This window comes from Megascapheus bottae, chromosome 14 (assembly GCF_031878675.1).
Source record: "Megascapheus bottae isolate mThoBot1 chromosome 14, mThoBot2.hap1, whole genome shotgun sequence".
NCBI classification, from domain to species: Eukaryota; Metazoa; Chordata; class Mammalia; order Rodentia; family Geomyidae; genus Megascapheus; species Megascapheus bottae.
In genome coordinates this window covers 7,278,400-7,303,399 of record NC_143522.1, presented here as the reverse complement: position 1 = coordinate 7,303,399, position 25,000 = coordinate 7,278,400, and the positions used below count along the sequence as shown (strand labels likewise).

The 25,000-nt window shown below is 41.5% G+C and overlaps 2 protein-coding genes across 4 annotated transcripts in view; one reads left to right on the top strand and one right to left on the bottom strand.

The window, feature by feature from the left end:
• Window positions 1–10,824, bottom strand: part of Rad51b (RAD51 paralog B) — a 494,664-nt gene extending 483,840 nt beyond the window's left edge. Inside the window, exons 1-4 of one of the 2 annotated variants that reach the window (XM_090344342.1) lie at window positions 10,588–10,824; window positions 6,860–6,975; window positions 5,637–5,750; window positions 4,434–4,550 (exon numbers count right to left, since the gene is read on the bottom strand). In XM_090344342.1, the coding sequence (XP_090200468.1) occupies window positions 4,434–4,550; window positions 5,637–5,750; window positions 6,860–6,943 (315 nt within the window). In that variant the 5' untranslated portion in view covers window positions 6,944–6,975; window positions 10,588–10,824. The remainder of the gene's footprint in view (window positions 1–4,433; window positions 4,551–5,636; window positions 5,751–6,859; window positions 6,976–10,587) is intronic. The other variant, XM_090344343.1, reaches the window with a different exon arrangement.
• Window positions 10,825–12,666: 1,842 nt separating this feature from the next.
• Window positions 12,667–25,000, top strand: part of Zfyve26 (zinc finger FYVE-type containing 26) — a 67,309-nt gene continuing 54,975 nt past the window's right edge. The window contains exons 1-6 of one of the 2 annotated variants that reach the window (XM_090344340.1): window positions 12,667–12,751; window positions 13,231–13,504; window positions 15,628–15,706; window positions 20,943–21,032; window positions 22,768–23,290; window positions 24,330–24,451. In XM_090344340.1, coding sequence (XP_090200466.1) covers window positions 13,311–13,504; window positions 15,628–15,706; window positions 20,943–21,032; window positions 22,768–23,290; window positions 24,330–24,451 — 1,008 coding nt within the window. In that variant the 5' untranslated portion in view covers window positions 12,667–12,751; window positions 13,231–13,310. Of the gene's footprint in view, window positions 12,752–13,050; window positions 13,505–15,627; window positions 15,707–20,942; window positions 21,033–22,767; window positions 23,291–24,329; window positions 24,452–25,000 lie in introns of those variants that run through there. The other variant, XM_090344341.1, reaches the window with a different exon arrangement.

Below are 25,000 nucleotides of genomic sequence, written 5' to 3'. Positions count from 1 at the left end.
CAAAGAATGGGACAAAGTCCTAATTCACTCCATTTGTCAATGCAACAGAGTTGGTGTCTCTGAGTCTCCCCTCGGCTTTTGAGTTTAACATTCCATACCCAGATTCAGTAAAGTTCACACCAATCAAAAGTGATGATAAATAAATTTTAAAATTGTGGAGTTAAAACAAGGAAAAGGAAGCTACAAAAATGGCAGCTGATTGTTTCCAGACACATGCTTCTTCCCTCAATCATTTCCACATGAAGTTAAGTACCTCCAATGACACCTGTATTCATTTCTCTATTGCTGTGCAACAAATTACCACAAATTTGGCAGTGTTAAAATAACACTCAATTATTACCTCCAAGTTCTGTAGGTCAGTGTCCAGAAGAGCTTCACAGAGTTCTCTACTGAGCATCTCAAAAGGGTGAAGTAAAGGCATGAACAATGGTATGAGTGTGAATCAGAAACACACAGACAAAAAAAAAAAATTTTAACTGACAAGCACCAGCATAGCTCACGCCTGTAATCTGAGCTACTCAGGAAGCTGAGATCTGAGGACTGTGGTTTGAAGCCAGCCCACGCAGGAAAGTCCATGAAACTCTTAACTCCAATTAACTACCAAAAAACAAAAATAGAAGTGGAGCTCTGGCTCAAGGGGTAAAGTCTGTAGCAAAAAAGCTCAGGGAGGGGCCAGGAGTTTGGCCTAATGGTAGAGTGCTTGCCTAGCATGCATGAAGGCCCAGGTTTAATTCCTTGGTACCACATACATTAAAAAAAAAGGCCAGAAGTGGTGTTGAGGCTCAAGTGGTAGAGCTCTAGCCTTGAGAATGTCCAAGGACAGGGCTCAGGCCCAGGGTCAGGAGTGTGGTCTAGTAGTAAAGTGCTTGCCTAGCATCCATGAAGCCTTGAGTTTGATTTTTCGGTACCACATACACAGAAAAGGCCAGACTTAGTGCTGTAATTCATAGATATATGAAAGATTCAGAAATTATATACATTATATATATACTTTATTTCTTAGGAAACAATAAGAGGCTGGGAGTTTGGCCTAGTGGTAGAGTGCTTGCCTAGCATGCACTCAAGTCCTCAGTACCATATACACAGAAAAAAGCTGGAAGTGGTGCTGTGGCTCAAGTGGTAGAGTGCTAGCCTTGAGAATACCTGTTCAGGCCCTGAGTTCAGGCCCCAGGACTGGCAAAAAGAAAAAAAAAAAGAAACAATAAATTTAGATACTCACTATGCTTATCTGAAGAAAACAAAAAAAGAAGACTGAAGAGGGTACTTGCAGCTGAGAGCAGTAAAGCTCAAAACATGTCATTAACAAGCAGAGTATTTATATCCCAACTCAGCCATTTAAGATTTATAAAGTATTAAAAGCTAAGCAGAAAAGTAGTAGATATAAGTCTTAAAAATAAAAAAATTGGGACCGGGAATTTGGCCTAGTGGTTAAAGTGCTTGCCTAGCATGCATGAAGACCCGGGTTCGATTCCTCGGTACCACATACATAGAAAAAAGCCGGAAGTGGTGCTGAGGCTCAAGTGGTAGAGCTCTAGCCTTGAGAAAGTCCAAGGACAGTGCTCAGGCCCTGAGCTCAAGCCCAGGACTGGCAAAAAATTAAAAAAATAAAAAATAAATAAAAAATAAAAAAATAAAAAGAATTGGCAAGAGAATTCAAGAGAGACTTAACAGAGGAAGAGGTAATAATGGCAAAGAAATATATTTTAAAAAGCTCATCATCCATGGTCAAAAAGGAAATGAAAACAACTCTGAGATATCACCTTACCCCAATCAAAATGGCCAATATTCTGAATTCAGACAACAACAAATGCTGGTGGGAATGTAGAAAAACAGGAACCCTACTGCACTGCTGGTGAGAATGTAAATTAGAACAACCACTCTGGAAAGCAGTTTGGAGGTTCCTCAAAAAACTAAACATAAATCTTCCCTATGATCCAGCCATACCACTACTAGGCATCTACCCTTAGCAACATGATCCAGGATATAAGGACACCTGCTCAACCATGTTTATCGCCTCACTGTTCACAATAGCCAAGCAATGGAAGCAACCCAGATGCCCCAATACAGATGAATGGATACCAAAAAAATGTGATACTTACATACAATGAAGCTCTACATAGCCACCATAGCTGGGAAGTGGATGGAACTAGAGTAAATCATGTTAAGTGACATAAACCAAGACCAAGGAACAAAAAGGACATGGTCTCCTTGATATGTGGGTATTAGATCTAAACGGTACAAGATCAATGACTCAATACTCAGGTACTCCAGGTCATTGACATGAATTTGGAGACATAAATATATCTATATAGACATATAGGTGTATGATAGGATATTCTATAGACATATATTGATATACAGATCAGTATGTATCTATGAAATACAATGATTCAGCTTAATTTTAATTATGTTCCTAAATTTATGTGCCAGTGATTGCATACAGATTTTTTTCTTGAATGCTTGCTTGTAGAACATGACTTATGAAATATGATATAGAAACTCAGTCATAATTTAAAAAATAATAAAAAATTTAATTATTAATCTTCCTCAAATTCAACTGTTTGTCATCTAAGTAAACTTATAACTGGATTACTATTGTTATAAACTATAATTGAGCTCCCAAGTCCAACTTGATCCCCCACCACCACTAAAAGATTACATGATATTGACTCTGACACCATCTGGTGGCAAAGTAATACAACAGCAGATCCCTTGATTTATTCATTTCCCATCTACTAGACTAATTTACCATGTACTAGACACACTTCAAATTTTTCTAGGAAAATATAAAATAAAATATTATTCAATCCAGGCAGGCAGTGTCCCTTGATTATAACCCTAGCTACTCTGGAGGTTGATCTGAGGATCAGGTACAAAACCAAACCAGGCAGAAATGTCCATGAAGCTTTCATTTCCACTAAATTACAAAAAAAGGAAGTGGAGCTGTTTGTGGTTCAGGTGGTAAGGCAAAAAAGCCCAGGGATAGCACCCAGGCTCTGATTCAAACCCTAGGACCTACACGAATATATCAAAAAATAGGATCTCTATCTTCAAGGTAAAAAACATTTTTTTCATTAACTCATGAATATCAGAACATAAGGAAGGGCTCATTGGTAGAGTATTTCCTGAGAATACTTGAGGTCCTGGGTTCAATCTCCATCATAACAAATAAATGTAAGTAAGTAAGAACGCAAAGAAATTAATTGAAAGTGTTTATTCTTCTAGAACTTTCAAGCAAATCCTTAGGTATATATTGCCAAACACAGTGTAAAAATGTCACACCATTAAAATACTTGCAGCTTTCAAGAACAACAAAACTACAATAGTTTTCAAATGTCCTCAACTCCTTACCATTTCTTTCAAAGGGTCAGTCTAATATTCCTTTCTCTGAAAGTGCACTGAACCTAATGATTTATTCCTAGGAAAAAGAATGTGGCAGCAATGGTATATAAGTTCCTGGCAGAGACCATCGAAATCAACATCACTTCCATCCTATCTTCCCTTAGACTGTTCACCCTGTGAGAAGTCACAGAGAGCCCACGAGAGGAAGAACCTGGGCCTCTCGGGAAAAATGAACACCAGCCTACCAGTCATGTCAGTGAGCTCTCTAGGATTCAGATCCTGCAACTCCAGTGGGGCTGCATCCTTTGCCAGTGTTGCTGAACTAAGCCACTCACAAAGAAACTGAGAAAAAAACATTGTCCTCTAAGTCACTTAGTTTTGCAATAATGGATTTTGCAGTAATTTTAACTAATATAATAGGCCAATACCATCTCATAGAACCAAGTTTTATTAGCAAGAGGAAACAAAGAGTTCACTTCAGCAGTATAGTATTATTTGCCCAAAAGTTATTAAAATTCCAATTTTCGTTTCCTAATATAAGAAGTTGTCATTCTTTTCAATTTTTTAACTTCTTTCATCATACTATATCATAATGTTTATTACTTTCAAAGTTAAGTTTTTTTTTTAAACCTTCATTTATTTTTTTTTCCTTTTTTGTTTTTTATTCTTAGCCAGTTCTGGGCCTTGAACTCAGGGCCTGGGCACTGTCCTTGGGCTTTCTCAAGGCTAGAGTTCTGCTACTTGAGCCACAGCATCATTTCTGGCTTTTTTCTATGTATGTGGTACCAAGGAATGGAACCCATGTCTTTGTGCATGCTAGGCAAGCACTCTACCACTAGGCTAAACTCCCAGCCAACACCTTCACTTACAGAGCAACCATACCAGTTACTGAGCATGGGGAGAAAAAAACAAAAAACTTCATTTATGGAGCAACCATATGAGGTACTGAGGGAGGATCCCACAGCCAATGAACCAATAAAGTACTTATAATGTAATTCAACTTAGTGTTCATAAAATAATTTTTTTTTTAGGCTACATCGTTCTTCCTGGCTTTGGGGATGATCGACAGAAGATATGGAGAGTTCTTTTACCTCTGTGAGCGATCCACATGCCACACCACCATGCAGAGCTTCGTCCAAAGCAGCAAGAGTAGTAGATAGAAATGCTGCCGACAGATTGGCAGACCTTTGTATCTTTATTCTGTAAGCCTGAACAACAAGATGATTTAGTTCTTTTTAGCCTCCATACCTACTGAAAACCATAAGCAAACTTCTAACCTCTGGAATTTTAGCAGCCTGGGCTATAATCTTTCTATTTGTGTGTCCCTGACACCACTACATCCATCCATTGTGCATCTGCTGTAGCAGGGATAGTAACAGTGCATCTCTAATTTTGCTTCTACCAAAAATAATTTTTCTTTTTCTTTTTTTTTTTTTTTTTGTGGGTCATGAGGCTTGAACTCAGTCTGGGCGCTGTCCTTGAGATCTTCAGCTCAAGGCTACTGCTTTAATCCAGGATCTGGGTGTTGTCTCTGTGCTCTTCAGCTCAAGGCTATCGCCCTACCCTTCAGCCACAGCCTCACTTCCTGAGATAAGAGTCTCAGATCCTTTTGTGCCCAGGCTAGCTTTGAACCTAGATCCTCAGATCTCACCCTCAAGTGGAGCTAGGATTACAGGTGTGAGCCACCTCATCAGCTCTCTTCTTTTTTTTTCTTTTTTCTTTTTTTTTTCTTTGTCAGTCGTGGAGCTTGAACTCTGGGCCTGGACACTGTCCCTGAGCTCTTCAGCTCAAGGCTACTGTCCTACCCCTTGAGCCACAGCACCACTTCCAGTTTTCTAGTGGTTAATTGGAGAGAAAAACCTCAGGGTCTTTAGTGCCTGGGCTGGTTTCAAACCGCGATTCTCAGATCTCAGCATCCTGAATCGCTAGGATTTCAGGTATGAGCCACCACGTCCAGCACCGCCCAAAAAAAAAAAAAAAAAGTAAATTAAAGCTGGGCATGGTGGCTAAGACCTGAAATCCTAGCTACTCAGGAGGTTGAGATCTGAGGACTGTGGTTCAAAGCCAGCCCAGCATAAAAGTCTATGAGACTCTTATCTCCAATTAACCACCAGAAAACTGGAAACGGCGGAAGTGGCACTGTGGCTCAAGTGGTAGAGGGGTAGCCGTGAGCTGAAGAGCTCAGGGACAGCGCCCTGGCCCAGAGTTCAAGCCCCACGACCAGCAACAACAACAAAAAAAGTAAAAATCCTCATTTAATATTCAGATAATTTTAAATATATGCAGATATATACCGTTTGCATTTGTGGGGCACAGGCCCTGCTGACCAGACACAGAAGTTCATGGACACCATGATAGCTCAGACCAGTCATCTTCATAAGTTCCAATGGGGAAAGACACAGGAAGTCCTAAAGAAACATAAAAAAAATGTTTTACACTATTAAATATGTGGAATAAAAAGGAAATTAAAAGCAAATTTTTACTAGGCACAGTGGCTCATGCCTGTAATCCTAGCTATTCAGGAGGCTGAGATCTGACGATCACAGTTCAAAGCCAGTCCAGGCACTAAAGACCAGGGAACTCTTATCTCCAATTAACCACTAGAAAACCAGAAGTGGAGCTATGGCTCAAGGGATAGGAACCTAAATTTTTATAATCTGTGATGAAGAGTTATTAAGGTATTCTTTTTTTTTTTTTTTGCCAGTCCTGAGGTTTGAACTCAGTGCCTGGGCTCTGAGTAGTTTATTGGAGATAAGAGTTTCACAGACTTTCCTGCCTGGGCTGGCTTTAAAATGTGATCTCAGATCCCAGACTCCTGAGTCGCAGGTATTTAGGCATTTTTAATAGTTAATTTGGACACATTTTTTTAGTAAAAAAAAAAATTACTATGATGCTAAATGAAAGGACCTCCAGGATATAGAAACAAAAGCCATATAAGTGATTGTTGTCCTTAATGTACTATGTTATCTCTCATCTCTTTTGCTGTCCATTGGTTATCTCATTACAGTATTCCGCTTTGTTATCTGATATACTGTACATATGCCTATTTGGTTATTTGAAATAGGATAGGGAAGGGGGGGAAACAAGATGAGGGGCAGGGGTGGGTGGAGGGAAATGGGGACCAAGACATGAGAAAGGGTATCAATGCTTGTGAAGTAATGCACCTTCTATCTGGTGAATATAATGTAAACCTTCTATCAATTACAATAAAAAAATATGGAAAAAAATTACATAAACTGGGCACAGTAGCTCACGCCTGTAATCCTAGCTCACGCCTAGATCTCAGGAGGCTGAGATCTGAGGATCCTGGTTCAAGACAGCACAGAGTGAAGTCTGTAAGACTCTTATCTCCAATTAACCACCAGAAAACCGGAAGTAGTGCTGTGGGTCAAGGAGAATGGTGGTAGCTTTGAGTTAACAAGTGCAGAAACAACACCCAGGCACTGAGTTCAAATCCCACAACCAATAACAAAAAAAAAAAAAGGAAAGAAAGAAAAAGAAATTACATGACTTTTACCTGACAGGTCACAATGTGATGTCTGCTCAGACGGTCACACAGCTCTTGTGATAAACCCACTCGTCTTAGTTTCTTGCTACCCATGTCTCAGATCCAGCAAAGAAAGGAAGAAACTACTGGAAACATCACAAAGTAGCATTTAATACAGTGAATAGGTTATAGTAAATTACTGGAGTATCTATGAATACAAAATGAAACATAACAATTACTGATAAAAATCAAGGAAGGCTACAGAATCTTTGAATGCTTTAAAAATAGAACATGTGGGGCCGGGAGTTTGGCCTAGTGGTGGAGTGCTTGCCTAGCATGCACGAAGACCCAGGTTCGATTCCTCAGTACCACATACGTAGCAAAAAGCCAGAAGTGGTGCTGTGGCTCAAGTGGTAGAGCCCTAGCACAGGGACAGTGCTCAGGCCCTGAGCCCAAGCCCAGGACTGGCAAAAAAAAAAAAAAAATAGAACATGTTTATTAGACGTGCACACAAAAAAATCTTAGACCATACACTCTCATGATTTACTGCATGAATGTAACCCCAATGGACATTTATATAGCATCTTAAGGTTATCAGTTTATTTATAAATATTATTTAAATTAATTAGCCTTCAATTTCCCAATATTCCCCTTCCTTAGAAAGTCTTTGTCCAGAGCCAGGAATTCGGCCTAGAAGTAGAGTGCTTGCCTAGCATGCACAAAGACCCAGATGCGATTCCCTGGTACCACATACATAGAAAAAGCCAGAAGTGGGCCAGGAATTTGGCCTAGTGGTAGAGTGCTTGCCCATTGAAGTATAATAATAATAGCTAAATTTATCAAGTACTACTGACTAAATATGGTTCCAAAACTCAATCCTAATGATCATATGTAATATTCACAGCAAGAATACAAGAAAATTGTTTCCTTTTTAGACCTGAGAAAAATAATCTAAAAATATCAGCTGATTCATTGTCCTCCAAAATTTGAACCCTGGCAGTCCACCCCTTAGACTTATTCACTATCATATTTCAACTTGTTTTTGTCTGTCAGAACAAACCTAAATCAAATGAGATGTATTATTGTGGATGTTTTCTCTAAACTGAAACTTACTGTTGCTGCTTATATTTTCACATGCACTCTTTCTGGACCTTGGTGAGGAAAAAATCAAACATAGGAGAGGTATTTTTTGTTGGAGAGCTACAATGGAATCACCATGATTTCTTTAATAAAGCATGCAAAGAAAAGCTGTTTATTTCAATGGTAGGGAGAAGCATCCTCTGGAAAAAAGTAGAAATAGGAACTCTTCATTGTCCCAGGGAATAAAATAATAAAACTATCAGTAATAATTTGGTACAAAAAATATACTGGGAATTTAAAAATAAGCTTATTGTTGTGGACCCAGTTTGCTATTTAACACCTAAGTTCTCTGAATCAGATTAAAATGCAGCTTCTCCTTCTATGTCTCTGTCTCTCTCTCTCTCATACACACACACACACACACACATATACACACACACTTAATATGGATATAACTTGTCTGGAATATTGGTGCTTCTGTCACTGTTTCTGGTCACTCCCTAAGCTACCAAACAATGGGGAAAGGAGGTTCTCCATTCACTTGTTCCTTAATTTAATCCTCCCACAGATACTTAACCATATGCTCTATTGAGCTCTGGGATATAAGAAACTTGTTTCAGCGCATTTCTTCCTTTTTTGAGTTCCTAGTCCAGAAATAAAACATATATCCACAAATAACTGTGGACATACACCAAGTACTGTAGTTGCTACTTAAATGTGTTATGCAGACAGAAAGAAGTGCCAAATTGGCTTCCAAAAGTTAGGTCAGAATCACAATCTTACTACAAGTCACTTATGAAAAAGTTACTTTTAAGCCAGGCGCAATGGTCCATGCCTGTAATCCTAGCTACTCAGAAGTCTGAGATCCGAGGATCACAGTTCAAAGCCAGCCCAGGCACTAAAATCCATGAGACTCTTATCTCCAATTAACCACCAGAAAAGCTGGAAGTGGCGCTGTGGCTCAAGTGGTAGAGTGGTAGCCTTGAGCTGAAGAGCTCAGGGACAACCCCTGAGCACAGAGATCAAGTCCCTCCATACCACATACACAGAAAAGTCAGAAGCAGTACTGTGATTTAAGTGATTGAGCACCACCCTTGAAGAAAGGCCAAGGACAGTCTTCAGGCCCTGAATTCAAGCCACAGGACTGACTGGCACCAAAAAAAACAAAAAACAAAAGAAAGTTAATTTATCCTTTAAAACATTCAGTTGGGGGCTGGGAATGTGGCTTAGTGACAGAGTGCTTGCCTAGAATGCATGAAGCCACGGGTTTGATTCCTCAGTATCACATAAACAGAAAACACCAGAAGTGGCATTGCAGCTCAAATGGTAGAGATCTGGCCTGGAGCAAAAACTAAGCTCAGGCCCAAAGTACAAAACCCAGGACGAGCAAAAGAAAAAAAGGGTCTGGTGATCCTACTGAATGTTCCAAAGATCTTAAGATCACATATTTTTTTGGCCAGTGCTGGGCTTGGGCTCAGGGCATGAGCACTGTCCTTCGACTTTCTCAAGGCTAGAGCTCTACCACTTGAGCCACAGCACCATATTCCTGGCTTTTTTCTATGTATGTGGTACTGAGGAATCGAACCTGAGTCTTCGTGCATGCTAGGCAAGCACTCTACAACTAGGCCAAACTCCTGGCCTTAAGATCACATTTTAAAAACTCAAAAAACGTGAGTTCCTTACTTTGTTCTACATATACATCTGACTGTACAGTTTTGTTTCTCATCTTCCTACCAAAGTTACTTCCCCAGCTAGTGCTTTGGTTTGCTACTATGTAAAACAAGGGTGATGCTAATTTCTACTTCACTGCAGGATTGTAGTGAGAGGTGAAAGACTTGGGTAGAGGCTGGCACATAGTGCTCAAGATCAGTAATCATTATCTTATCTCATGCCCTCACATGACCACTTCTCCAGCCACAGGGATGCACTGTAAGTTATTCAGTACCATCCTGTCTTCTGCACTTGCTCCACAAAAGCCTTGCCTAGTCTCTTCATTTTGTGTTTCCTGCACACTCTGTACAGTCTTCTTAACGAATTATTCCAGCTTGTTTGACACATGTTGAACTGCCTATGTTTTGGTCTTGTAGACTGAACTCTCTTCACCACCACCAAAAAAAAAAAGAAAAATTCCTGCCCAAGGACAGTTACCAGACCCTGAGTTCAAGCCCAGGACTAGCAAAAGTAAAAACAAACAAACAAACAATAACAACAACAACAAAACCCAGGTTAGTACATACTAGAGATTGTTCCAAGCGCTCTGGATGTTTTTATCTCTCGTTTTACAGACAAGACTGCTAAGGTACTGAAAACCATGCAAGAGCAAGCCAATGAGAGGCATACGGTCGAATCCAGCTACCTGAGTCCATATTAGGATTCTTCAACCCGCCTCAAGTGTGACAGTCCCTAAACCTCTTCTAAGGACAGACTCCCCGCCTGGATCCCCTATTGCAGGAAACGGAAGGGGGAAGTGAAAATCTCACCCAAAGTCCCATAGATAGGTTCCTAGGTAGATAGAGACAGACAGACAGACAGACAGACAGACAGACAGACAGACAGACAGACAGACAGACAGACGGGAGATAAAATTATCCAACAAAGGCAACTTCCAAGCATCCCGCCTCCCCTGAAAAGGCCAGAAGCCCGGGGACCCCTGACTGGGTTCCCAAGAAGATCCCTACCGGCTTAAGGGGGCGTGCCCAGCACTCAACAGAGACTCTCCGCTACCCGGTTATTCAACATCCACAGGCTCAGGGAGGGAGCAGGAGACAACGAACACGCACTTCCCTACCACCGCAACCTCTAAGCAACTTTGCAGTGTCGCGTCTGCAACACCCAACTTTCAAACTTTACCTCCCACCTCTACTCAGTAGCTTTCCCGCGGGAAGCGCCACAGAGCAACAACCTGAACGCTGATTGGTGGTCCCCTTCCCCATTTATCCAATCAGAAGTAGGTTGGTGCCGAGGGATTCCGCGGCTCTCTGGGAATTGTAGTTCGAATCCTCTGCGCCTAGGCGCTAGGAATCCGACTCGTTTCCCTCAGAATCTGATGCAGGAACACCAAGAAGCCTCGTGTGGCGCAAGGAAAACTTGGACCGGAATTTGTTTTCTTTCTTGCTTCACAGCATTTAAACATTGCTCAAGGGGCCAGAATAGTGACCCAAGCCTGTGGTATCTCCTACTTGGGAGGCCAAGGTAGGAGCCTGGGGTCAAAGGCCAACCTAGGGTGGGAGGCTCAATCTGAGAACCAAGAAGGAAAATAACCGGGAGGGCGGGCATGGCTCAAATGCAGGTAACGCGCTAGGAAGGCTCTGAGTTCAACCCTCAGGGCCGAGAACGTCTCACGCATTTATCCGTTATCTATTTATTTGAGGAGACAGGTTTTTTGTTTTGTTTTGTTTTGTTTTTAATTTACCCTTTGACCATCTCCCACCCCCTTGCCCACTCCGGGCCCAATTCCTGCCCCAGCACCCCCCATGAGAAGTGAAAGCAGTTTAAAAAAAAAAAAGGCTGATATAAATCGCTCACATTGAAATTCACAAATGGGAAGATGAGTCTGTACTTGCAGAACAATGTGACAGAATCTAAGCCGAAAGTTTAGTATTAAAGCGCCACCATGGGCCGGGAATTTGGCCTAGTGGTTAAAGTGCTTGCCTAGCATGCATGAAGACCCGGGTTCGATTCCTCGGTACCACATATATAGAAAAAAGCCGGAAGTGGTGCTGAGGCTCAAGTGGTAGAGCTCTAGCCTTGAGAAAGTCCAAGGACAGTGCTCAGGCCCTGAGCTCAAGCCCAGGACTGGCAAAAAAATAAATAAATAAAATAAAATAAAGCACCACCATTTGGAGAGGAAGCCTAATAAATGTTGAGAGTTGGTGATTGCAGATACCTATATTTTCAAGAAGAAGCCTGTGTGTGTGTGTGTGTGTGTGTGTGTGTGTGTGTGTGTGTGTGTGTGTGTCCTGGGGCTTGAACTCAGCCTGGGCGCTGTCCCTGAGCTCTTTTGCTCAAGGCTGGTGCTCTGCCACTTGAGACACAACTCCATCTTCGGTATTTTGGTGGTTAATTGGAGATAAGAGCCTCCCAGATTTTCCTGCCGGGCTATCTTCAAACCTCAGACCTCAAATCTCAGCCCAGAGTAGCTCGGATTATGTGTGAGCCCATGGCTCCTGCCTTGCTCATTCGGAATTCGTATGTGCATCTTTATGACTTAGCTAGCTTTACGATTTAGTCCCACTGTATCTTAAGTATTGGTCTGCACTCTTGAGAAGACCTGCACTATCTTATTCCTGGAGAGAATAAAACGTAGAAATAAACATGAAGAGAGAAAAGCAGAAGACCATGAGAGCTGAGACTGGACTGTAGGGCTCTGTGATTATTTAAAAGCCCAACTAGAGTGAAGGAATGCTGTCAAGGCACTGTCTCTGGTGGGCCCTAAGTAAATGGCAACTGCAAATGCTAGAGATAAAAAGGGACATTGCAGCCGCCCGTTCCGCTGGATGCAGAACTGATAGTACTGTGGGAAGTACTGTGTGTCACGAGGGGTGACACACACCTGCTAGCCAGCCACACAGCTGACAACTCTCAGAGCTGCCTACCCTTTCCTGGAGGGAGGAAGGGAGGAAGGGAGGGGGGAGGAGCGCCGGAGAGGGAGGCCAACTCACGTGACTCAAACAAGTATGGCGCTTAATTTGCATCTCCCCCTCCAATTAGCCAATAGGAGCGTCGCTGCGCTCAGCGGTCACCGCCCCTCCCACGCCCACGGTTCTTGGTGGGGACCAGTCACCTGACTCGGCTCAAACATGGCTGCACTGGAAGCCCAATTGCTTGGGGAGCCCGGAGCCGGTGAGTGTGAGACGCCTGGGTGAAGGCGAATAGGTTGTCCTACACCTGCGTGGGGAGTGTGCCTTCCGCCTTTCTGGGGTCCCCGCCTCCCTGCTCTCCTCCGGCCTCCTCTGCGCTGGGATTCAGATACAGCCCGGGGGTTCCTGCGCGGGAGGTTCCTGCCCAAGTCCTCACTGTCGGCTGCGCCCACCTAGGGATTGGGAGCCCGAATGGGCGTCACGTGTGGCGGGAACGCGGAAGTAGAGAGCTGGTTCTTCTACCCTGGGGACCCAGACGGCTGGTAGGACTGGTAAATGTAGGATCTGCGTAGAGATGGGATTCCGCCCCTGGAACAGTGACAGCTCTCAAAAAAAGACTGAGGCGTCTAATTAAACTTTAAAAAAGAAATTAGGAAACTTTTCAGTCCCTCCGTTCCCAGTCCAGTCAGCCATTGCCGTTTTGCCTGGAATGCCCTCTCCTGTCATCTGTATTGTTTCTAGGCGGTGCTCCAGGAATGAGACGACTGATCATGTATTCGGCATAACGCATCTCTATCTCCCTGCACTCGGGACTGGGAAACATGAATTTTCCATTTGGAAACGAGGATAGCGCAACTCAGAAGCAGCTTTTTGAATTTTTCTGTGCATGCCTGCGGAGGGGAGAATGGGAACTGGCACAGGCTTGTGTACATCAGCTACATGAGGGACAAGGGGACATCCCTAAGAAGGTGGAAGATATACTTCAGGCGCTGGTACAGTGTCCAGATCTGCTAAGGTAAAGGATCTCTTTCCATCGTGAGGGAGAGGGGTGGGTGTGGGTGTGGGGGGGGAGAGCTGGAGACCCGAGGTTTTCAGTATTTGATCTCAGATCATTGTGTCCCACTCAACTACCCTAGGAAGAGTTAACAGAATCATAATGTATTCCACATCTTTAAAAATTTATCTCTGTAAATAATGCCTATGACATTTAATATCTGACCACTGAAGTATGCCTTATTACTAAGAAGATGGTATAGCTATGTTGAAAAGTATTTCCTTTGCTGATGAGATTGTAGCTTTAAACGAAGGACTGAAAGCAAATAATCTTAAAAGCTTTTTACTTTGAAATAATTATAGACTCAGAAAAAGTTGCAAAAATAGTAAGGGTTCAAGGTACAATTTTTCCAGCTTCTCCTAATTATGACAATTCACATAACTGTAGTAAAAATTTTTAAATAGAATTTGCACATTACTTGTTAGCTATACTAGAGATCATATTTGCATAATTTTTTAAAATCTGTTTTTTATTTGTAATCCTATGCAGTTTGAATCCATATATCGATTCATGTAATCACATAGTAATAAAGACATAGAACTATCAATTGCTTCTTGATGTTGTTCCTTATATTTGCACTCTGACCTCTCATTGTCTTCTGATAACCACATTTCTCCATTATATATTTTTAGTGAGGTTCTTCATGGCCATATTATGATAACTAGTAATGTGGGGACCATATGCACTATTTTAGTTTTTTCCTGGTTTGTTATTGTTATACTGTCTAAGTATTCTCAGCAGCAACAAAGCGGAAAAGGTCTTTAATATTTTCTTAAATATGTGTTTTAACTAGTTACTGTCTAAATTACTGACTTCAGAAAAAGGCTTTGAAGCCAGGCACCTGTAATTCTAGCTACTTAGGAGGCTGAGATCTGAGGATCACAGTTCAAAGCCATCCAGGGCAGGGAAGTCCAAGAGACTCTTATCTCCAATAAATTACTCAAAAAAATCTGGGAGTGTCACTGAGGCTCAAGTGGTATAGCACTAACCTTGAGAAAAAGAAGCTCAGGAACAAGTCTCAGGCCCAGAGTTAAAGCCCCAGGACTGGCAAAATAAATGAAGGGTTTCGAATCTCTGTAGTTATTTTGCATGTATTTTAAACATTTTGAAGGGGTTTTTTTTGGGGGGGGTGTTCATGGGACTTGAACTCTGGGCTAGGGTGCTGTCCCTGAGCTCTTCAGCTCAAAGCTACCCTCCTAGCCTTGAGCCACAGCCTCACTTCCCATTTTCTAGAGATTAATTGGAGATAAGTCTCTCGGCTTTGTAGAGCCCAGGCTATCTTTGAACCTTGATCCTCAGATCTCAGCTTCCCGAGTAGCTAGGATTGCAGGCCACCATGCCCTGTTAAAAATAAATGTTTATGAATGTTCTTATTTCATTTTATTTTATCTGTATAGGCTGGATATAGTTGTACACACCTGTAATCTCAGGTAGTAGGGTAGCAGTACAAGGCTAGCTCTGAGCAAACAGATATGCTATCAGAAAAATAAACTAAAACAAAAGGGTTGGAGGAGGTGCTCAGATAGTAGAGTACTTACTTAGCAAATGGAAGTTGTTTTTGTTTTCTGTTTTTGAAAGACCAAGCCTGTCATGACACATGTCTGTAGTCTCAGCTACTCAAGAAACTGAGCCTGGAGGAATGCCTAAATTCAAGAGTTGGAGATCAATTATCCTGTGTAACATAGTAATATCTCTTTTTTAAATGATGGGGAGTGGAATTGAGATTTTAGAGAAGTTTATAAGCAGTCTCCAGATTTGAACTTTAGGTCTTGTACTACTCCTTTAGTCACTGTCCAGCCCAAGAATTGGCTGGGTAACAGGGCCTTAAGCTTAGGCCCACACACTACCACTCGGTTTCTTTTACTTACCACTTGAGCCACACCTCTAGTCAGCCCAAGAATTTAAGCTTGCCAGCTCTACTCTAGTCCTAATGTTTTATTGAATTGTCATGCAGTTGAAATTTTCTCATTAGGATTTTCCTGTTGAAGATGGGCTGAGCATTAAAATCTGCACCTTGGACAACGACAGCAAAAAAGGGCAGTAAAAGCACCTTTTTACAATATCTTTCTTTTCATCTTTAACAGATGTGGACAGGACATCAGCCCTCAAAAATTAGCCTGGCTCTGGCTTCTTGTACTGGAAAAATGGTTGGCTCATGAAAAGGTAAATAAGTTCATATTTAAAGTTTGTCTACAATCAAGACTCAGAAGAACCTAGGAATAGTAATGGGATGTCACCTTTGTCTTTTACTTTACTATGGAGTTGGTTGTAATCTTTCTCAGTGTTGACAATAAGAATATTTTTAAATGTTCTTGCTGTAGCCTTCCCCACATTTATTCATTAAATCATGAACATACATTGACATATAATACCTTTTCAGGTAATGTCATTTTGTTGACTGCTATGATGAGTCTTGTGAAGAGTATTTTATAGAACTTAGTAAAACTGACAGTATAGCAAATAAAGTATGAGCCTATAACATACAGATCTGTTCAACACTCAAGTAGTACAAAATGGATTGAACTGAAACTTGGCTTTTCATGTGAAAATTATTTTCACTAGTCTACTACAGTGAAATCTTAAAAATTAACTCCTCAGTATTAAGTAAAATATAACTATAAGATAATATGCATAAATATAATACATATATAAAGGTAAAATACATATATTTAAATTATAAAAAACGGAAAACAAATTAATAGTGGAGTAAAACTGATAAGGTAATGCTTGTCTTGTTTAAAGAATATCTTCCACTAAAAGACCTTTACAAGAATTTTCTATCAGAGACTGATTTTACTGATACAGTTTTATATTGAGTCTAAAACTAATGACTCAGGCACAATGCTACACACCTGAAGATGCAGGTACTTAGGAAGCCAAGAAACACTAGAGTCAGAAGGAATACTCATCAGGCACAGTGGTTCAAGCTTGTAATCTTAGGAGGCTAAGATTTGAGGATTGCAGATCAAAGCCAGCTCAGGCACTAAAGGCCTTGAGACTCTTATCTCCAATTAAGCACTAGAAAATTGGAAATGGGGCTATGGCTCAGGAGTAGGAGAGTAGCCTTGAGCTGAAAAGCTCAGGGACAATGCCCAGGCCCAGGGGTAGGGCGGTAGCTTTAGCTAAAGAGCTCAGGGACAGCACCCAGGCTGAGTTCAAGCCCCATGACCCACCAAAAAAAAAAAAAAAAAAGGAACACTAGAGTCCAGGAGTTCAAGGCTAGGCTAGGCAATGTAATGAGAACCTACCTCCACCCCACTACATACCCCAAAGAGTGTTTTAACTAAATAATAATAATAAGAGAAATGATGACTGACCTAAGAATAAAGAGAACTAGAGCTAGGTTTGAAATCTGAATCTCAATTCTTTTTTCCACCTCAAAATTATTTTTCAGTTTAAATGAACTTAAAAATATCTAAGTTTGTTCATTTATGAGTGACAGGATCTTGGTATAAAGCCCAGGCTGGCCTTGAAATCCATATTTTCCTGCTTCTCCTTGCCTACTATTGGGATTACAGGTATGCACCCACCATGGATAATGAAATTAGTTTTTTGTAAGTCTATCATTTAACCTTGTTTCTCTTCATTGCTGTCATTCATTAGAATTAATTTCATCTTAGACTGGGAAAGTCCTGATTTTTATGTATTTATTTATTATTTATTTTCTGGGGTTTTTTTGTATGGGGGGGGGTCATGGGGCTTGAACTTGGCCTAGGCCCTGTCCTTGAGTTCTTCAGCGCAAGGCTACCACCCTACCCCTGGGCCTGGGAATTGTCTCTGAGCTCTTCAGCTCAAGGCTACTATCCTACCCCTGAGCCATAGCCCCATTTCCCATTTTCTAGTGCTTAATTGGAGATAAGAGTCTCAAGGTCTAGTTTTGTTTTTTGTTTTTTTTGGGGGGGGAAGAGGTATTTGTTTTTTGCCAGTCCTGGGCTTGAGCTCAGGGTCTGAACACTGTCCTTGGACTTTCTCAAAACTAGAGCTCTCCCACTTGAGTCTCAGCACCATTTCCAGCTTTTTTTGAACCAGGGTCTTCGTGCATGCTAGGCCAAACTCCTGGCGAGTCTCAAGGTCTTTAGTGCCTGATCTGGCTTTGATCTGCAATCCTCAGATCTCAGCCTCCTGAGTGGCTAAGATTAGAGGTGTGAACAACCGTGCCTGGCTTATTATTATTATTATTAGCCAGTCCTGGGGCTTGAACTCAAGGCCTGGGCACTGTCCGGGCATTGTCCCCAAGTTTCTTTTTGCTTAAGGCCAGCACTCTACCACTTAAGCCACAGTGCCACTTCTGGCCTTTTCTGTTTTTGTGATACTGAGGAATTGAACCCAGGGTTTCACACATACTAGGCAAATACTCTGCCACTAAACCACATTCCCAGCCCAAGTCCTGGTCTTAAGGTATCTTGTATCCAAGGTTTATCAGGTTGTGTAACAGAGAGATGTAACAGGACAATTGGGAAGTAAAAGAAACAAGGCTGGAAAAATAATGATAACTAGGATAATTAAGCATCATATTTAAAAGAAAACAAAATCTTGAGCTAAAGTAGGATGATCAATGGCATCTTCAAAGAGAAAAGAAAAATCATGTCAGTGTTTAAGTATCTTCCCATTACAAATATGGAACTTGCCAAACCTTCCTTGTTAGTGCCTGATTGGTTGCATATTTTCTAGACAATTGCTCAACCACATCAGGTGGTAGATTTCATTTCCCTGGCTCTTTAAGCACAGACTAAAAATAGTTCTTGTCTTTTCCATTATCATGATTATTTGGTTTTTAAAGCTACAGTAACCTATTTATTTAAACAGATTTGGGAATATTTTTATGGTTCTGGGAATCTTATGACTTGCTAATAAGGACCAAGGTTGTAAATTGCATTCTTGATGTAGTTCTAGGAGGCTGGCCACAATCCCGGAGGTGACTTTCTCTTCTAGATATTTACTAACTGCCTATTCTTTTCTAGGCCACTACCTTCGGCCCAAAGCTTCCTTCTTTGCTGTTAGGTGAAACAGTGATTCTATTTTTCCTTTTCTATATTTACTTTCATCTTCTGCTTCTTCATCTTGCAGTGGCTTATTTCTACATGCATATGAAGATGTAGCTGCAGATATGTTCATTGTTAGGATATTGTGTTGGTACTGGGCCTTGAACACAGGGCCTCATGCTCTTCTGTGGCTTTTTTGCTCAAGGCTATTGTTCTACCACTTTAGTGAGTTAGTGGAGATAAAAGTCTGTAATGGTTTGTTTGCCTGGGCTGACTTTTTACCTCCCATGTCAGACTTGGACCTCCTTAGTAGCTAGGATTACAGGCATGAGCCACCAGTACCCAGCTATAGGCTGCTTCTTATTAAAGGGAAACTTAGAGTAAACTCCATGTCCTTAGCACACAGGACTGGTTAATAAATAAAAGTATATCTTTAAAAATAGTGTGTCAGTGTTTTGTTTAACTAGGACTGGGAACTGGTAGGAAGCACAGATTTGCCTGAAGAGCAAGTTCTAAGAACAGGACTGAGAACTCTTCACTTTGGATCCTTCAAGATTACCCTGAAGTCAGACATTGGTGACTCATACCACTGATTCTAATTACTCAAAAGGCTGAGATCTGAGGATCATGGTTTATAGATTAACCAAGCAAACAAATCTGAGGTTGTTATCTCCAGTTAACCAGCAAAAAGCCAGAAGTGGAACTGTGGCTCAAGTAGTAGATTGCCAGCCTTGAGTGAAAATGCCAAGTTAAGTGTGAGACCCAATTTAACTGTCAGTACTAGCATACACACACACAAATACAGGTACAACAAGAAATAATACAATTTTGGAAAAAGAGTGCCTGTGATGAAATCAATAGCATATAAGTGGAAGAAGAGTGAACTTGTGTTCTAACATGTCTCACTCAACACACACATTCATACACACACTCACACTCCTGCAAATGTTTCTTGCCTTCCAACAAAACTAGTTTTTGGAAGGCTTAGCTAGATACCTTATTTACAAATGTCTATAATTTGTTTGTTTGGGTCAGTCCCAGATTTGAATTTTGTTTTAATTGTTTCTAAATGAAGGGAGACTCTAACTTAAATTTTATTTTATTTTATGCTTTTTTCTCTTTTGCTAGTCCTGGGGCTTTAACTCAGGGTGTGGGCACTGTCCCTGAGCTTCTTTTGCTTGAGGCTAGTGCTCTACCAGTTGAGCCACAGTACCAATTCCAGCTTTTTCTGTTTATATGGTACTAAGGAATCGAACCCAAGGCTTCATGCATGATAGGCAAGCATTTTACCACTAAGCCACATTCTCAGCCCTCTAACCTGAATTTTAAGGATCAAGTAAAGGGAAGTTCTTTTGTTGTTGTTGTTTTGGTTTTTTGGGTTCTTTTTTTTTTTTTTTTTTTTTTTTTTTGCCAGTCCTTGGGCTTGAGGCTAGCGCTCTACCACTTGAGACACTGCACTACATCCAGGTTTTTTGAAAAGTTTTAGGGATGAGTCTTATGAACTTTCCTGCCCTGATTGGCTTTGAACCATGATTGTCAGATCTCAGCCTCCTGTGTTGCTAGGATTGTAGGCATGAGCCCCTAGAACTTGGCTAAGGGAAGTTATTTTAAAACGTTTGAGAATAGAAAGAATACAGGCTTTCTCTCTGTTTATACATTAGCCCTTTCAATAGCCTATCACACTAACAGACATTTGGTGCGGTGGGCATGAGCATCTGTACTCCAAGCCATTTGGGAAGCTGAAGCAGGAATTTGAGACCAGGCTGGGCAACATAGCAAGATCTGTCTCAAAAACACAAAAACAACAGCTTTTGAACTGGGAGTGTGCTATGTGGTATAGTGCTTGCATAGCATGTCAAAGGTTCAGAGCACTGAAAAATAGACGTACATATACACTAAGAATCACTTTTTCTTTTCATATTTGGAACAATCTGAAAAACTTTCCAACCATTTCACCTCTAGTAAACATTCTTTTTTCAAATATATAACTATGTGCTATGGATTTGGTTTAAAATGTAAGCAAAAGTTTGAAATATACATTACCTGGTATATAAATGTTTAATGGACATTAGATCCCTGTCCTTTGGCCTTTCTTCTCCATTAGATTTACAATAGACAGTGAATACCCAAAACAAAGGGTTGGGCCAAAAGAGGATTGTACGAGCCAGAATCTCAGGCTTACCTACAATCATTGTTTTGGACATATCAAGGAAAGAAAGGCAGGCTAGTAGCCAAGGAAAAGGGAAAGAGGGAGGGAGGGAGGGAGAGAGGGAAGTATCTGAAAACATACCTAGGAATTTAGTGGTTGATGTGTTTTGTTTTAGAGAACTAATAGAAATATGACTAACCAGAGAGGAATATTTGTTAATCAAAGGATGTGCCTAATGTCTATGCTTCCTTCTTGTCCATTCTTCTAGAAGTTATTCCCTACTGTTTTGCGGAGAAAGCTTGAGTTTCTTTTTTTGTCTGAAGACCTCCAAGGTGACATTCCAGAGAATCTCCTTAAGGTGAGAGAAAGCCCTGGAGCCCTCTGTGTACTCAACCAGTTGAGCTTCCTGGCACTAAAGCTTAAAAATGGGGTAATCTACACAGAGGTAGGTTGTCGAAAGGTAACAAGTATATCTGAAGATTAAAATATTTTTCATGGGCCAGGAGTTTGGCCTAGTGGTAGAGTACTTGCAGAACATGCACAAAGACCCTGGTTCGATTCCTCGGTACCACATACAAAGCAAAAGGCCAGAAGTGGTGCTGAGGCTCAAGTGGTAGAGCTCTAGCCTTGAGAAAGTCCAAGGACAGTGCTCAGACCCTGAGCCCAAGCCCAGGACTGGCAAAAAAATATATTTTTTTTTTTTCATTTTATAAAGAAGGAATACCTAACATGAATTTAAAGTAACATGATTGAATTTTTAATCAGTAGATGATAGAGAATATGAAAAGAAAGATGAATTCGAATTTGATGATTACCTTTTCTTTTTTTTCTTTGTCGTGGGCATGGGTGTTGTCCCTAAACTCTTCAGCTCAAGGCTACCACTTGAGCCACATCGTCACTTCTAGTTTTCTAGTGGTTAATTGGAGATAAGAGTCTCATGGACTTTAGTGCCCAGGCTGGCTTTGAACCATGATCCTCAGATCTCAGCCCCCTGAGTAGCTAGGAATATAGGCATGCGCCACCTCGCCCTGCCTGATTACCTTTTCTTTTTCTTTTATTTTGTCGTGATATTGTATAGAGGGGTTACAGTTACATTCGTCAGGTAGTAGGTGTATTATTTCTTGCACTTTGATACCCCTTCTCATGTTTTTGTCCCCTTTCCCACTCCCTCCCAAGCATCTTGTTTGCCCCCCTTCCTCCTATTTCAAATAAACATATACAATTTTCACTAAACTGTAGTTAATTCTTATGCAACCTGCTGGAGCAGATTCCAGCTAAGTACTATCTGTATTTATATAGCTTGTGTCCGTTACTACTTCAAATGCCTGAGATATGCTGTGAGACCCAAAATTTGTGTTTTTCTTTTTTTTATTGTTTGTTTTTGTAGTACTGGGGATCAACTCAAGCTCTTGAACCCACTAGGGAAATGGTCCACCATTGCACCCTACTTCCCAGGCCAGGGACATACCTATAGCAGAATTTAAGGTGGAAACTTTCACTTGTATTCCATTAACTGCAAAAACTCACATTCTTACAATTAATAAGAAGGTATCCTTGAATGGCTTTTTTTTTTTTTTTTTTTTTTTTGCCAGTCCTGGGCTTGAGCTCAGGGCCTGAGCACTGTCCTTGGACTTTCTCAAGGCTAGAGTTCTACCACTTGAGCCTCAGCACCACTTCCGGCCTTTTGCTTTGTAGGTGGTACCGAGGAATCGAACTGGGGTCTTTGTGCATGCTAGGCAAGCACTCTATCACTAGCCAAACTCCCGGCCCTTGAGTGACTTTTATAGGACTGAGGCTAAGTGTATAAAATAACAAACCCTCCACCCCCCACCCCTTTCTACTCACTCTGCAGCTAGGGTATAAATTGTCTTAACACCTTGCTTTCAAGGTGTTCCAATTCACTAATTTTTGGTTAGTCTCATTTATAAAAAGGAGTGTGTTCCCCTTTAGGTTGCTTATTTGATTTTTCTATAGAAGAACATGGTAGCTAAAGTATAGAAATGTTTGCTTAATGCAACTAAACTCTCGGCTCCTGTAAGTAATAACATTCTGGACATGTCTGCCTCTCATCACTCTCTTCCTCCTCTATTTAGGAGCTGTATGAGACCTTAGCACAAGACCCAGTAGATCCTGTATCTTGCAGAAGTCAGAGACAGGAGAACTGGACCCCATGGCTCAGCTCCGAAGCTGTTTCTCTACTCTGGGATCTTCTGAAGAAGGCGCCCCCGCTAGCTCAGGCCCTGTTGGAGCTCCTACTTGGGGAGGATGATGGCACCAGCCCCTGTTTCTGGCCTCTGCAGAAGGCACTTGTGGACCTCATTCGAAAGGCATTGCGAACCCTGCAGGACCCTGCCTGTGAGCCCTCTAGAGTAGTTGATGCCATCTATGGAGCTCTGCGGACTCTGCATTGTCCTGCAGAGCCATTTGGGATTGAGTTGTGTGTCCTATGTGAGGAACTCCTAGAGGCCTGCAGGACTAAGGAGAATCCCCTGCAGGAAGAGCAGCTGCTTAGCTGCCTGTTACACAAGGGTGGACATGGCCTGCTGTCGCTCTACAGCCATACATATGCAGAGAAAATTACAGAAAAGCTGCAAAGAGCCACAGCTTCAGGAAAAGGTGTGTTCCCTTTGCTACTTCATGTGTTTTGGTCCTTTCAGTATACCAGCTTTTCTGACTGGTGTCTTCCTTGTTGTTTAAGACATCTAACAGAAGAGGCTTAATGAAAATGGTAAGAGATGTTCTTTTCTTTCTGTCTTTCTTTTGTTCGTTCTTTTACTGTCAGTTCTAGGGCTTGAACTTAGGGCCTGGGCACCTTCCCTTTTTTTACTTTGAGGCTAGATTGAGCCACATCTCTACTACTACTTTTTTTTTTTTTTTTTGCCAGTCCTGGGTCCAGAACTCAAGGCCTGGGCACTGTGCTTAGGCTTTCTCTAGGGTAGCACTCTACCAATTAGGCCGCTGTACCACTTCCAGATTTTTTCTATGTATGTGGCATTGAAGAATCAAACCCAGGTCTTGGTGCATGCTAGGCAAGCACTCTACCACTAGGCCAAACTCCCAACCCCTCTACTACTACTTTTGGTGGTTAAGTGGGGATAAAAGTCTCATGGACATTCCTTTCCTGGCAAGCTTCAAACTACAATCTCAGATCTCAGCCTCCTTAGTTGTTAGTATTATAGGCATGAGCTACCTGGCCCTAATATGTTCTTTTCTGTAAGTGCCACTTTGGTAGTGACAGAGTAAAAAAGTAACAATAGGAATTGCAGTAAAGAAATTTACAGAAGCTTCTGAGAAAAGAAAAATGCCTTTAGGATAAACTGTAAGCCGAGCACCAGTGGCTCACACCTGTAATCCTTGCTACTCAGATCTGAGAATTGTAGTTCAAAGACAGCCTAGGCAAGGAAAGTTTCTCTGTGAAACTCATCTCCAATTAACCACCAAAAACCAGTAGAGCTGTGGCTCAAGTGGTAGAGCACTAGCCTTGAGCAAAAAAAGCTCAGTGACAGTGCAATAGGCCCTGAGTTCAAGCCCCAGAACTGGCACATACACAAAAGAAGAGCTGACTTTTGCCAACAGTTTCCAAATGGACTGTGGTATAGGAAAGATTTCTTGGTTTCCTAATAACCCTGTCTACTTTGCTGTTCAGTCTCACCAGACCATCTAGATCCTGACCGGGTAATGCTGGCCCTTTTCTCCACTCCTGACCCTGCCCAGGCTTGGAAAGTAACCTTTTTCTACTGCCTCAGCAACAGCAAGCACTTCCTTGAGCAGATCTTGGTAAGTCAAACTTAATTATTCTCCATCATTGAAGGTCCCAGAAATCTTGAGTTTTTCCATGCTTCAGTTCTCTCCCACTCACCCATCCAACAGCTTTCTATTGGTAGTAAATCATTTTGTTCCATCTGTCCCACAGTCCCCGTGTAGATAGAGGAAGGTGCGGGACCAGTTCCCTTTGTAATTATAATTTACTCATTCTGTATTTGTCCTTTGGCAGGAAACAGAACATTGGTGATGTGTTATCTTTCCTGGAGCATGTGAGAAAGAATCATGGAAAGATTATGATTTTTAAAAAATTGGGGAGAGGGGTCATAGTGGTAGAGTGCTTGCCTCGCATGCATGAAGCCCTGGGTTTGATTCCTCAGTACCACATATGCATTAAAAGCCAGACATGGTGCTGTGGCTCAAGTGGTAGTGCACTAGCCTTGAGCAAAACATGTCCAAGGACAGAGCCCAGGCCCGGAATTCAAATGCTAGGACTGGCATTTGGATTATGGGCCTCAATCTCTCACTTGGCTTTTTCATTCAAGGTTGACACTCTACTACTAT